At 43.8% G+C, this 14,470-nt stretch overlaps 1 protein-coding gene across 2 annotated transcripts in view; it reads left to right on the plus strand.

Moving 5' to 3' along the window:
* RNF34 (ring finger protein 34) overlaps nt 1–14,470 on the plus strand; it is a 71,401-nt gene that overhangs the window by 38,962 nt on the left and 17,969 nt on the right. The window contains exon 2 of one of the 2 annotated variants that reach the window (XM_069755431.1): nt 12,361–12,570. In XM_069755431.1, coding sequence (XP_069611532.1) covers nt 12,361–12,570 — 210 coding nt within the window. Of the gene's footprint in view, nt 1–12,351; nt 12,571–14,470 lie in introns of those variants that run through there. The other variant, XM_069755424.1, reaches the window with a different exon arrangement.

Here is a 14,470-nt window from a genome sequence, read left to right on the forward strand (position 1 = left end):
CGGGTGACGTCGGAAGGTGAGAATAACCATTTTTTTAAAATTATTTTTAACATTAGATCTTTTTACTATTAATGCTGCATAGACTGCATCAATAGTAAAAAGTTGGTCACACTTGTCAAATACTATGTTTGACAAGTGTGACCAACCTGTCAATCAGTTAAGCTAATTACGCTTGCAAAATGCTAGTGTTTAGTGGGAATACGCATGCCAATTCCGCATGCGATATACCCACGGCAGGAGTTGCGGAATTGCCGCGGAAATTTCTGCGGCAATTCCGCAACATGTGCTCTTAGCCTTGGTTTGAATCTGTGGTGGAAAAGTCTGCAGCAAAATCAGCCTTGCATGATCATACCCTTGCTATGGAAGCTGTTCAGCAATCATCAACCCACTCATCCAACCTATTTAATGTGGAAATTGGTGGGAGAACCCATTTAAATGATGTTTGATGTGGAGGTTTGTTCCAGCACTTTGTACCTTTCTGTGTCATGATAAAAGATTATCTGTGCTATTTATAGGATAAATCCACTTTAAGGCAATCTGTAGGATCAACCCTCCTAAGCCATCTATATGGGCATAGGAAGCTGAATACATTGATAACTTGATATCTGTGATCTGATGTCTTATTTCAGTGATATCCATGTTTTTCTGATATGTAAATGAGTTGATAAAGGAGTGATCAGAAACTGACTACTTTTTGTATTATCTACTGTACTATTTATTGTAATATCCTATAATAAAAGGAAACTATTACAAATTTCATATTTATTGTATCAAAAATCAACATGATTAAAGAAATGTAAAAACGGAGAAATTTAAGAATACAGGGGCTGGGTGTTGCAGGAAAAAAAAACAGTCCTATTTTACAGCTAAATATAATACAACAAGCAGATGACCATAGGATATCAGATCTGTGCCGGGAACAGCTGAATGCGGTGTGGTAAATAGAAGAATAAGGGCAGGGACCTTGGATTAGTAACACCACACCAGCACTGCTATAAAAAAGAACCTCTGGAAATTGCTTTTAAAATCTTTAATGAGCACTGGAGGGTTTGGACTAAAAATCTTACATATTGATATTTCTGTGGTTTGACACTTGTAATTCAGTGTGACGGGAGCTGCTCCTCACTGCTCCCCCTCTGGGACATTGTCACACAGCAGTGTGAAGCTTCCTGCTGTAACAACCACACTGAGAAGACTGGGCGCGGGAACGCCCCCTGTTCTCTACAGAGAAACTGCTGTTATCCGGAGACCGGTTGATGGTAACAGCCTGGAGCTACACACTTGTAAAGTGCGCAAGAGGGGTGGTAATAACAGAGTTGCTGTCCAGTTGCGCTCTCCCAGTGTGCTGTCAGTTGTGGAGTGCATCACACTCACTTAAGGGTCTCAGTCCTCCATCCTCAGAAGCCACCGCACACAACTTGGGGGACACCAAGCTCATTAGAACAAGCAAACGTCCTGCAGCAAAATCTAGTTTGCTAGTTAGTCTGAATTCATGACGTAGTAACTTGTGGGATAGGACACAGCAATTCATATTTCTTACTTTTTTTAGCACAACACGTCATCTTCCCTGACATTCGTTCCTCTTTGAGTATCGAGCATCCCTTTGCCCACTTGCTCTGCTAGCCCCAGGGATCTCCCTTCACGTTTTGCAGTGCACGCGGGATCCATTACCTTCTGTCTTGACCTGCCGGTGTCCATCTTACCTTGTTTACCAAAAGACACAATGTGCCGGGCAGCCCCTATGTCAGGCCTTGGGCTCCGTGCGCTACAGGAGTGTATGCTTGGAATTCCAGTATGGCGCGATTGGTAGACACATGCTGACCCTTGCAGCCCACTGGACTTGAACTTGGACTTGTCACTACACTTCTCTATCTCCTTTACTATCAGGAAGAGCCCACCTTTTATTAACACTACTTCCTGCCCACGGGGTTAGTTCAATTATTAACTATGTCCTATCTTATAGACTACACCTAGGGTACCGTCACACAGTGGCATTTTGATCGCTACGACGGCACGATTTGTGACGTTCCAGCGATATATCCGTGACGTTCCAGCGATCTCGCTGTGTCTGACACGCTCCTGCGATCAGGGACCCCGCTGAGAATCGTACGTCGTAGCAGATCGTTTGAAACTTTCTTTCGTCGTCTAGTGTCCCGTTGGGGCGGCATGATCGCATGGTGTAACAAAGGTGTGCACGATATTGTATATGATGTGTGCATAGTAACCAACAGCTTCTACATCGCACATACGTCGTGAAATTATCGCTCCAGCGTCGTACATTGCAAAGTGTGACAGCAGTCTACGACGCTGGAGCGATATTGTTACGATGCTGGAGCGTCACGGATCGTGCCGTCGTAGCGATCAAAATGCCACTGTGTGACAGTACCCCCTAGACTACACCTATTGTTCTTATCTATATCGTAAACCACTTACTATATAAACAGTACTTATCTCTAATCTAATCTTGTGCCTACTCTGCACTGTGCACTACACTTTATACATTAGCACTTTAAATTACTTACATACCGTACATTACCATAACACATTGTAGAAGACGCACATCACTTATTCACATTGCTTGTAAAACCGCATAACTGTACACAGCGCCATAGTTGTCTTCAGGAGCAGGGTAAGACCGTAGTCATCCCTACACACTGATGTAACGTCCCACAGGGAGGGGTGAGCAGTGAAGAGCTACTCCTATCATGCAAGCTCTCTTACAATGTTCCTGTCATGGAGTTACCGCGACAGAGCAGTGTCAGAAGTCCACGGCGTCTGATGGCTTCTGCTTCATCGCTGAGAAGAAGCACTTCTCCTGTGTATTGAAGGTGCTTTGTTTTCTTTCAGCAGGACAGGGGTTAATAGGCCATGTGCAAATTCCTTCTTTCAGCTGTGCTCGGTTAACCACTCAGCTCTCCTATAAAAGCTAGGCCTTCTGGTCAGATCCTTGTCTGAGATAGCACTTGCTTGATAGACCTGGAGTAGTGAGGAGCTGGAGTTTGGAGAGCTGGAGGAATTTATTGTGCGACAGTTGTTTGGTTTGTACGCTTGGAAAATTCCTCATCCTTACCTGCTTTATTTACCCTCCCCGTCCTTCACACCCTGGTGGATACCTCTGTTATTTGTGAGAGCATATTTTGTGTGAGTGGAGTTTTCTTTTTACCCCTGTCTTTGTTTCCCTGTTAGTCGGGTTGGTGTACTGTTGTACACGGTAGCGCCTCTCTTCCCCGGGTGGGGGAGGGGGACAGATGCAGGGCGGCAGTCAGGAGACAGGGCGAGGGCGGAGGCCCTGGCATCCTCGCCATCTGAGGTATCCCTGGGAACAGGGCGTGTCAGGGCGCCCCCTAGAGCTAGGGCCAGGAAAGGTGCCCCTGGTCCCAGTTTACTCACCAGTCCAATCGTGACAGTTTCTCTGTCTACAGTTCGAGGTGAAGTGGTGGGAGCGGGGTTTGCTCCCTGCTAGTAGCCCTGCAGTGAAAAAGACATTTATCAGGGGGCTGGCTGCTACTCTACCCCAGGGGGCAGGCCATGCCCACACCATGACCAATCATCTTGTGTTGCAGTGAAGATGACATTAGGTGGCTGGCTGCTACTAGAAGCTGGTTCAGGACATGCCCCTCACCTCCAACTGCAGACAAGACTTCAGGGGGCTGGCTGTGACAGGAGCAGGCCACTCCCCCTCACCATGGACTCGGGAGCGGGCCACTCCCCCTCACCATGGACTCAGGAGCGGGCCACTCCCCCTCACCATGGACTCGGGAGTGAGCCACTCCCCCTCACCATGGACTCAGGAGCGGGCCACTCCCCCTCATGGACTCAGGAGCGGGCCACTCTCCCTCATGGACTCAGGAGCGGGCCACTCCCCCTCACCATGGACTCAGGAGCGGGCCACTCCCCCTTACCATGGGCTCAGGAGCAGGCCACGCCCCCTCACCTTGGACTGTAGTGAAGGAGATATCCGGGGCCTGGATGATGCTAGCAGGAGGCAGGCCACGCCCCCTCCCCATCTTTTCGGCCTGGCTGTTACTCACAGCGGGAAGTTTCACACTGCTGTGACACATTGTCCCAGACTGGAGGGGGAACAGTGAGGAGCAGCTTCTGTCATACTGAATTTCAAGTGTTATAAAGGTAATAGAACTGCACAGGGCATCTCATCTTTATAGTTTGAGGTCCGTACAAAAAATTTTTTATCTCCTTGGAATACACCTATAACATTGGTGGATGATCATATAAACTTCTGGTGAGGGTAGGGTCACATGAGTGGATATAAAAAAAAAAAAAAAATCAGAATTTCATCCAAAAAAAACAATTTTTTTTTCCCCATTTGTCATTCTTGTGCAGTCTTTTTTTTTTTTTTTTTTTTTCAGCATCTATTGATCATTTACAGTTTCCCATGTGTTACAGAATGCTGTGGCTCTGTAGGACATCCAATTTTCTTTTATGCATCCATAGACTTGAATGGATGAGCCTCCGATTTACTGAAGAATCTAGTGCATGCTACAATTTTATTTATTTTTTCACATACAGATTGTCAGTGGAAAAAAAATATTCTCTCATCTGCAAAGCCTCAATGAATAACATTAGTCTAAGTGTTGTCTGTTTTTTTTTTTTTCTCAGACAACACTCGACCCGAAAATCGTGTTGTGTGAACAAGCCTTTAGGTAGTCTATTTATACAAATAAAAGGTTCAACCGCAACAATGTAAGCTGTTGTACCGTTGTATCGGTGTAATGCTTATCTTGGTTGGATTCAAGTTATTCATGAACATCACCTACTATTACGATCGGAGCCGTAGAGGTTTCTAGAATAAATGGATATTAAGTTCTGTAACGCAGACAGGGGGCACACTGTGATTATGACAAATACTGACTGCATGTTGAGTACCATGCATGAGTATCTGTCTTCAACAAGTGCCCATATACATTGGAAAAGCTTATTTTATTTAAGATGCTAATGCCACGAACTAAAAGTAGAATGATGTTATAATATCCAAGATTTATTGAGAAGGTGAAGATTCTCAGGAATTATTTTTTTTTTTGTTGGTGGGGGGGGGGGGGGGGGGGGGGGGGGGTTAAACCAATTGTTGTGTTCTGATCTTGTTTGATAAACTGAAAAATGACTTGTCTCTTGTTGGCAACACTGAGGCCCCTAACATTCCAGGAGACATATCTGCACCCGCCATTGTCTTTAGGTGGTATACCAAGAGCAAGATGCATTTCCTGAAAAAAAATAATAGCATAACCTAACAATTGGAAATGGATAAGCCCTGAGAAATCCTAAAACCCTTACACCCTCCCAACGTAACCCCCCCCCCCAAAAAAAAAAAAAAAAAAATGCGGTAAAAGGAATATAAAAAGTCAAGGAATAATGCTCGACAATAAATTGTGCCAAGTTCTGATTATCAGTTAGACAATCAATCAGTTAAACTATAAACAAAATACACAATTATTTGTAGAAATTGAATACACAATGTTCAGATATTAGGATGTTCAATATGGTGTTCGGTGCATTATAGCCAACCAGCAACATCAGGCAGATTCTAAGAAATAAGTTTAATTCAGAGCCATAGCCCTTAATCTTGATTGATGAAACATATCATATTGGACTTGTAATTGTATACATGGTAGTCTTGAAAAATTGCCACTTTATTTCCTCCAATTTTGAGATCCTGTTGAATTCTAACCATTTTCAGTACACAGTCACGATCTTTTAAAACGAATTAGGATTGGGCAATGTGGTGCACCCAGAGGCAGAGCTCTAGCAGGTGGTGCTCATTGGGGGGAGAGCGGAAGTATTCCAAAATTACCCAATAGCCGCAACAATGATAACACTGGGGTTACTGCCCTCGTGTCTTATCGGGAACACCTATGATACGTTTCTCAAATGATTACGTCTGAGACTATTTTCTGCATTGTCAGATCCATTCATGAGCATTGTGATGAGGCTTACTATCTCCACCACTGGTGGTATTTGCTCTTCCACCTTCTCAGCTGCGAGGCGCTCCCTCGCCTTCTGCATGTCTTGTCTAATACAGAGATGAGACATTCATTTGTTCTTTCCAATATGCTTCTTTAAAGTAGATAATGCAACTCAGCACTATCTTTCAGTGTTGGATGGTCACCTCCGTTCCTCCATGCCTGAGGCCTCCCATGCCACCATTTTCCTCTTCTGCGTGACCCATCATTGTATCCTTGAAAGATTCTGTCCTCCCAGATGCTGCACACAGAAATGGGCATATTGTTCTAGCATCTTTCCCCTTAGGTGCTGACGCTGCCATCTTTCGCACCTCTCTCCTGCTGTGCATCAGCTTTGGTTTAACCATTCTGCTGCTACTTTATGTCTTAAGGTACTGTGTCACTGTGTCAGCGCCGGCCGTAAAGCAGAGCACAGCGGTGACGTCACCACTCTGCTTTATGGTCGGCGCTTACACAGTGCAGGGAAGCTGACGCCGGGGGACGCGACAGACACCGGAATGTAAGTACCGTATGTAGTGTTTGTTTAGTAACCCGATGTTTGTTTAGTAACCCGATGTTTACCCTGGTTACCCGGGGACTTCGGCATCGTTGGTCGCTGGAGTGACAGTGTGACAGCTCTCCAGCGACTACACGACGACTAAACAGCGACGCTGCAGCGATCGGCATCATTGTCTATATCGCTGCAGCGTTGCTTAATGCGACGGTACCTTAAGTTTGTCTTTGTATTTAACTATGTCCCCCAAAGCTTCCACTTTCAATAATGCCAATTACAGATGATCATGGAATATTTAGAAGGGGAGAAACTTCATGAACTGACTTGTTACATTGCTGCTGTCCTCTTACAAGACCACAGTATCAGTGAGCTCTCTAGAAGGAGCCTTCCTTTCACAAATGTTAGCATGTGTCTCGGCTGTGTCAGTCACAGCACATACATGGAGAGCCCAACAAACAGTGACAGTGACACAGCCACGACACATGATGCTGCGGGGCCGATCAGCAGGCACGCTCCATGTATCCGGGTTCCCTCTGCAGCTTATTCGGTAAGTGTTATAGATTGCCGAATAAGCAGGAACCCGATCAAATTCACTCATCCCTAGGGAGGAAACCCCAATTCACAACCTTTTGGAGTAAACCGTGGCTCTTATGAGGTTTATCAGATTGCTGCTGTTAGGAATTCATAGATCAAACCAACTTTAGCTTATGTGTTATAGATGTACAATAACAAAATACTTAAATACAACACCAACATCTCGGTCCTCCCGGACTTTAATCACAGTCCTATTCTGTCTGTACCGCACGTTGTCAGGATTCACGAGAGCGGGCGGTCATGTTGACCACAAGTATGCATTTTGCATGCTGACTAGATGTGAACAGCCTCTCTCAATTCACTTGTATTGAGGGAGGCCAAGCACGTTTAGTCAGAATGTGGCCAGAACCATGTAAACCGCAAACTTGCAGTTATGTGACCACCCGCTCTCACAGCCAGCATCAGAGCATGACGGCACGCGGTACGCATGCTACGAGGATTCAGAAGTCTGAAGTGACTGCAGGTTTTCATCACCAGCCTAAACAACCCCATTTAGGGTACGGTCTAATGGGATGTATTTGTTGCAACTTTCCACAATGGATTCACAGCAACAATATCTGCTCTAATTGGGTTGAGTCACTCTGCGGTTTATTCTGTGTAATTGCTGAGGCTATATCATAGACTTCACTCTTTAAATTTATGGAGCAGTGTTTTTAACATCATGTTGATTTCTTAAAGGGAATCTGTTACTAGGTTGTGCTATGTAATCTGAGAGCAGCATTAGGGGTGGAGAGCCTGATTCCTGACATGTCACTTACTGGGCTACTTGCTGCAGTTTTGATAGACTCACTGTTTTATCAGGAGATCACTACCTAGCAGCAGGTTTACTAGTCCCACAGTGATGAATTATATTCATGAGCTCTGTATAATCCCGCTCAGCTAAAATGGTGATAGCTATATAGATATACACTAGATGGTGGCCCGATTCTAACGCATCGGGTATTCTAGAATATGCATGTCCACGCAGTATATTGCCCAGCCACGTAGTATATTGCCCAGCCACGTAGTATGTATTATATTGGTCAGCCACGTAGTATATAATCTTTATTTTTTTTATAATCTTTATTTTTTATATAGCGCTAACATATTCCGCAGCGCTTTACATTTTGCACACATTATCATCACTGTCCCCGATGGGGCTCACAATCTAGTATATTGCCCAGTAATGTAGTATATTGGCTTGTGTACGGTGCACGCGGCAGCTTCCGGTGCCAGGGTTGGTATGACTATGAGCGCAGGACCTGTGATGACGTCACGGTCACATGACCGTGATGTCATGGCAGGTCCTTCTCGCGCAGGCGCGCAGGACCTGTGATGACGTCGCAGTCACATGACCGTGACGTCATGGCAGGTCCTTGTCCCATAGCATCCTTAGCACCGGAATCTGCCAGCAGACAGGACCCGACGTCGGAGGGTGAGAATAACGTTTTTTTTTTTTTACATTATTATTATTATTTATAACATTAGATCGTTTTACTATTGATGCTGCATATGCAGCATCAATAGTAAAAACTTGGTCACACAGGGTTAATAGCTGCCTAACCGGAGTGCGTTACACCGCGGTCCGGTAACGCTGGCATTAACCCTGTGTGAGGGCTGACTGGATGACTGGAGGGGAGTATGGAGCGGGCACTCACTGTGGGGAGGAAAGAGCGGCCATATTGCCGCCGGACTGTGGCCGTCGCTGATTGGTCATGGGCGTTTTGCCACGACCAATCAGCGACTTGGATTCCATGACAGACAGAGGCCGCGACCAATATATATATATATATATAATGTACGGGTATATTTATTTAATTTGAATCAAAATGACAGCAAGCAACTCAATAAATGACACATTGCTGGAATCGGGGTCTATGCCCCTACATTATGCAGCTCTCCGATTGGGTAGAAAAGACTTGGTGACATATTCCCTTTAAAGATTCTGCTCACAATGCTTGTACTGTAAATTGCAGCTGCACTTCAGCGCTGTGCATTCGTAATATAAATCTCCTATAATGGTAAATACCTTAGAAGGCTTTCCGCACTAATGTACCAGCGTTTTGGAACGTTTTGTGCTCTCTGTGATCCTAACTCCGCTCGATCAACCAACTGTCACATCTGAGCGACAGCCAGAGCAGCTCATGTTCCCAGGATGCAGGAGGAAGCAAGGATGTTGTTGGAGACCTCTCGGGCGCTCCACTGGACAGTAAGACTTCCTAAATGACGGAAGCTTTCTTTCATTTCTGAATGTTTAGGGTGGAAATAAATTCATAGACAACTTTGTATAATTCCCTCCAGTTGTCACATCTTCTGCATCAGATTCTACAGTCGGCTTCATTCCCTAGAGACGACCGCGCCATGGAAATAATCAGATGTGTGTAGACTGATGTCAAGGAATACGTCCTATTTTTATCGTTGTGATCTTGACAACCAGAAAATCCAGGATCTGTCTTCTGGAGATCTGCAGCTAGGCGCTGTGCCCGCACACATGTCTGGATGACTGTTAGAAAGGGCTTGTGATGGCAATAAAATCATTTAGGAAAAGATGTGTGTGTAGATTACCCCCAAAATAAGGAAATGATGCAGAAAGAGTTAATGTGCCTATTGTTTTTGTAACCTTTTTACTGTCTACTTAGTTGTAGTAATCTTAATGCTCTGCTCTTTTGACTGAGAACTCTGAACACAGTCAATTAATCCTGAACGACCACCAATATGCCTTTTAACGGCGGCTATTAGGGGTGCTTATTTCTCATCACTACTTTATAATGGCACTGAGAAATAAAGGTATAGTTGGAGATAGAATTGTGGGGTTTCCACTGTTTAGGTAGATCAGGGGGTCTCCAAAGGCGACATGGTGCTCGCCTTTGATTCCAGCCAATTTTGCATTCAGTAAGTCAAATGGGTTTTCCCTCCCTTCTGAGCCCTGCTATGCGCCCAAACAGTGATCTTCCCCCACATACGTGGTATACAACACATTTTGTGGTCCATTTTCTCCTGATACCCTTGTGAAAATAAAAAAGTTTGCATCTAAAGTTATTATTTTGCGAAAAAATTAAAGTGTTAATTTTTTCCTTCCACATTGCTTTAGTTCTCGTGAAGCACTTGAATGGTTAATAAACTTCTTGAATGTGGTTTTGCGCACCTTGAGGGGTGTTTTTTTAGAATGGTGTCACTTTTGGGTATTTTCTGTCATATTGACTCCCCGATACTCACTTCAAATGTGAGGTGGGCCCTAAAAAGAAATGGTTTTGTAAATTTTGTTGGAAAAATGAGAAATCGCTGGTCAACTTTTAACCCTTATAACGTCCTTAAAAAAAAAAAAAAAAAATGTTTCCAGAATTGTGCAGATGTAAAGTAGACATGTGGGAAATATATGTTATTTATTAACTGTTTTGAGTGACACCAGTCTCTGATTTAAGGGCATAAAAATTAAAAGTTTGAAAATTGCAAATTTTCATATTTTTTGCCAAATTTCTGTTTTTCATAAATAAAGAAATTTTACCACTATCCTGAAGTACAATATGTCACAAAAAGATGTTCTCCGAATCGATGGGACACGTTGAAGCGTTGAAAAGCTATAACCTCATAAAGTGACAGTGGTCAGAATTGTAAAAATTGGCTTGGTTGAGGGGTTAATCTTCAGAGAAATTACATTAGTCTTCGACCTCGTTCAGACCTACGTGATCTTTCACATAAACAAAAAAACAGTCCTAGTTTCTTCAGTGTTTGGTCTGCACTTCAGTTTTTATCATCAATTTGTCATCAGTGATTCTCACATGGAAAAATACATACATTGCAATGTTAATCACAGATTGTACACTGATGCCATCCGTATGTGTGATTGTCACAGACTCATCGGCTTCTGGGAGTGATTTTGATCCTGACACAAACGTGGATGAATGAAGAGCATCATAGACTTTAATGTGTACTTGTTCTATGCCTGAAAATCACTGGTAGAACACATATGGGGAAAAACAGACATCTAAAGAGGCCTAATGCTTTATTCACATGATATGGTTAAACTGCATTTGACAAAATGAAAAAGAAAGGAAGGCACATAAATCATTTGTAGCTAAATCACTCAATGGGTGTGATGACCATGAAACCCACTGGACCTAAAAGAACATTCTGTTGAATATATGAATACCAACAAGTCATGTTTTGATTACTGCGGTGTCCTTAGTTGTGACAGTGAAAACATCGCTGCTTCGATTGCTATCATCCTCATTAAAGGGAACCTGTCACCTGAATTTGGCGGGACCGGTTTTCGGTCATATGGGGGGAGTTTTCGGGTGTTTGATTCACCCTTTCCTTACTCTTCTAGATCTGCAGAAGAGAAAATGGATTCTATAACAACTGCTACACCCAGCAAACTAAGTGATAAATCACCGGAACCGGGATCTCTGTCCTTACCTCGTGCTAGTGTCAGATTACATAACAAAAACCTGCTGACAGATTCTTTCTAATCTCAGGATGTTGGTTTTGTGCCCTTGTAAGTGCTAAAAGTAAAAGCACTTTCAGTATTGAGAGGGTTAAAGGGTTTCTTCCAAAACACCTGTCCATGGGTTGTCTGGTATCTAAGCACAGCTACATTAGGCCACATTCACATGGGATTTTTTTTTCCCCGTATGTGGAAAGCGGAACTTTATTTTCAGTCTGCTGAATCCATTTGTAGGCCGTGTGCTAGCTTTACAATATGTGACTCATCCATTTTCCTTTTGAAAAAGAAAATCTATATGAAGTTTTGCAAGAAATTAACAACTTGGTGAAAATCAGAAAGCATTTGGGTGACACACAGATTGTGAACATACCAATGGAAGTGGCTGACGTGTGAACGAGCCCTCAAAGTGAATATGGCTGAGCCACAATATCCTACATGACCGGTCAACGGGTTGAGCGTTGGTTTTGTAAGAAGACCGCCATGCTTTCCTGTTGTTTGACAGCGCAAGTTAGGACATGTTCAGTATTTGGTGACTTTTTTACCTCAGTATTTATTCCGCTTCTGGTTTGGCTTACAATCTGAGGAAAAGTATATACGGTAATAGAAACACGTCACCACTCCTGGTTTTGGCTTACAAATACTGAGGTAAAAAACTCACCAGATACTCAGCGTGTGCACGAGGCCTTAAAAATGAGGTTTTCAGGAAATGTATTTTATACGGTTAGATTGTCATGAAAAGCCTGTCGACGTAAAAATCTAATCACGGTTCATTGTCAACTCCCCCCGGAGGGTCCCCTTTATGAGACTGCATCCGTAGAGTACAGTGTGCCCCGTGCGTCTCTTTACCGGCTCTTCTTCTATCTTGCATGTTACAGGCGGGGGCCAGCTCCATGTGGGCTTCTTGCTGTGGGTTGCTGAATGAAGTCATGGGTACCGGCGCTGTGCGAGGGCAGCAGTCGGGCTTCGCTGGAGGAGCGGGCCCCTTTAGATTTGCACAGACTACGGACTTTTCACCATATCCTTCATCATCCTCCAACATCGTATGTAAATCTTGTGGACTGAACTTCACAGTCTTCAGGAAGAAGGTGAGACGTTCTGTGGTCGGTGACATTTTGCATAAGTTGAATATTTGTGAGAAAGCAGGAAAAGTCTAAATATGTACATGATTATTTCGTATGTCAGAGGGTTATACAATGTGTTTTTCAGTTTCTTAATCTGTTCTATTTTTCCACATTTTCTCCCATAGGTCTCTAAATCTCCTGCATCCCTTCATGGATTTATACAAATTGGATATTTTAATTCAATGGGAGCAATAAAAATCAGTAGGAATGAGTTCTCTTATTGGCAGCTTCTGAGAAAAACAGTAGCGTTGCCTGCCACTATGATGGGTACACCTCTATTAGATATTTAGAAATAACTCACTGCAGATTTCAATGGGAGGAAAAAATAAGGTGCCAGTAGCACATTTCCTTCTCCTTGGAATTTTAGCCCTATTTTTGTTGTGAATTCTGTGGCTGAGTTCACTTCTGTGGTCACAAGTGGTATTGCAGTCTCTGGGCTTCCTCCCTCAGGTGTTTTGGTGAGCTCGTTGGCTGCCTTGCTATTTAGCTCCACCTGAGTCTGTCTTCCTTGCTCCTTGTCAATGTTCCAGTGTTGGATCTGAGCTACTGCATCTTTCCTTGGGCCTGCTGCTCTGCTAGATAAGTGCTTCTAGTTTGTTTTCTGTTTTTTCTGTCCAGCTTGCTATTAACTTTTGCTGGAAGCTCTGAGAAGCAAAGGGGTGCACCGCCGTGCTGTTAGTTCGGCACGGTGGGTCTTTTTGCCCCTTTGCGTGGTTTTCGTTTTAGGGTTTTTTGTAGACTGCATAGTTCTCTTTGCTATCCTCGCTCTGTCTAGAATATCGGGCCTCACTTTGCTGAATCTATTTCATTCCTACGTTTGTCTTTTCATCTTGCTAACAGTCATTATATGTGGGGGGCTGCCTATTCCTTTGGGGTATTTCTCTGAGGTAAGTCAGGCTTGTATTTCTATCTTCAGGCTAGTCAGCTCCTCAGGCAGTGCCGAGTTGCATAGGTAGTTGATAGGCGCAATCCACTGCTGCTTATAGTTGTGTGAGGATAGATCAGGTACTGCAGTCTACAGAGATTCCACGTCTCAGAGCTCGTCCTATTGTTTTTGGTTATTGCCAGATCTCTGTATGTGCGCTGATTACTGCACGCTGTGTTGCCTGATTGCCAGCCATAACAGTACAAGGAGCCGTCCAATGATTTCCAATAGAGGGAAAAAAGAAATCCTGACATTTTTTTTTCTTAGCTCTGTCTTCAGTCTTTTTTTTCCCCTAGACATTAGAGTGCTTCAGGACACAGCTGTGGACATGGATATTCAGGCTCTGTGCTCCTCAATGGATAATCTCGTTGTAAATGTACAAAAGATTCAAGATACTATTGATCAGAAATCGATGCTAGAACCAAGAATTCCGATTCCTGATTTGTTTTTTGGTGACAGAACTAAGTTCCTGAGCTTCAGAAATAATTGTAAGCTATTTTTGGCCTTGAAACCTCATTCTTCTGGTAATCCTATTCAACAGGTTTTGATTATTATTTCTTTTTTGCGCGGCGACCCACAGGACTGGGCGTTTTCTCTTGCACCAGGAGATTCTGCATTGAGTAATGTTGATGCATTTTTCCAGGCGCTGGGATTGCTTTACGATGAGCCTAATTCAGTGGATCAAGCTGAGAAAAATCTGCTGGCTTTATGCCAGGGTCAGGATGATGTAGAAGTATATTGTCAGAAATTTAGGAAATGGTCAGTACTCACTCTGTGGAATGAATCTGCACTAGCGGCTTTGTTCAGAAAGGGTCTCTCTGAAGCTCTTAAGGATGTAATGGTGGGATTTCCTATGCCTGCTGGTTTGAATGAGTCTATGTCCTTGGCCATTCAGATCGGTCGTCGCTTGCGCGAGCGTAAATCTGTGCACCATCTGGC

The sequence above is a fragment of the Ranitomeya imitator genome, chromosome 1, assembly GCF_032444005.1.
Source record: "Ranitomeya imitator isolate aRanImi1 chromosome 1, aRanImi1.pri, whole genome shotgun sequence".
In the NCBI taxonomy this organism is placed as follows: Eukaryota; Metazoa; Chordata; class Amphibia; order Anura; family Dendrobatidae; genus Ranitomeya; species Ranitomeya imitator.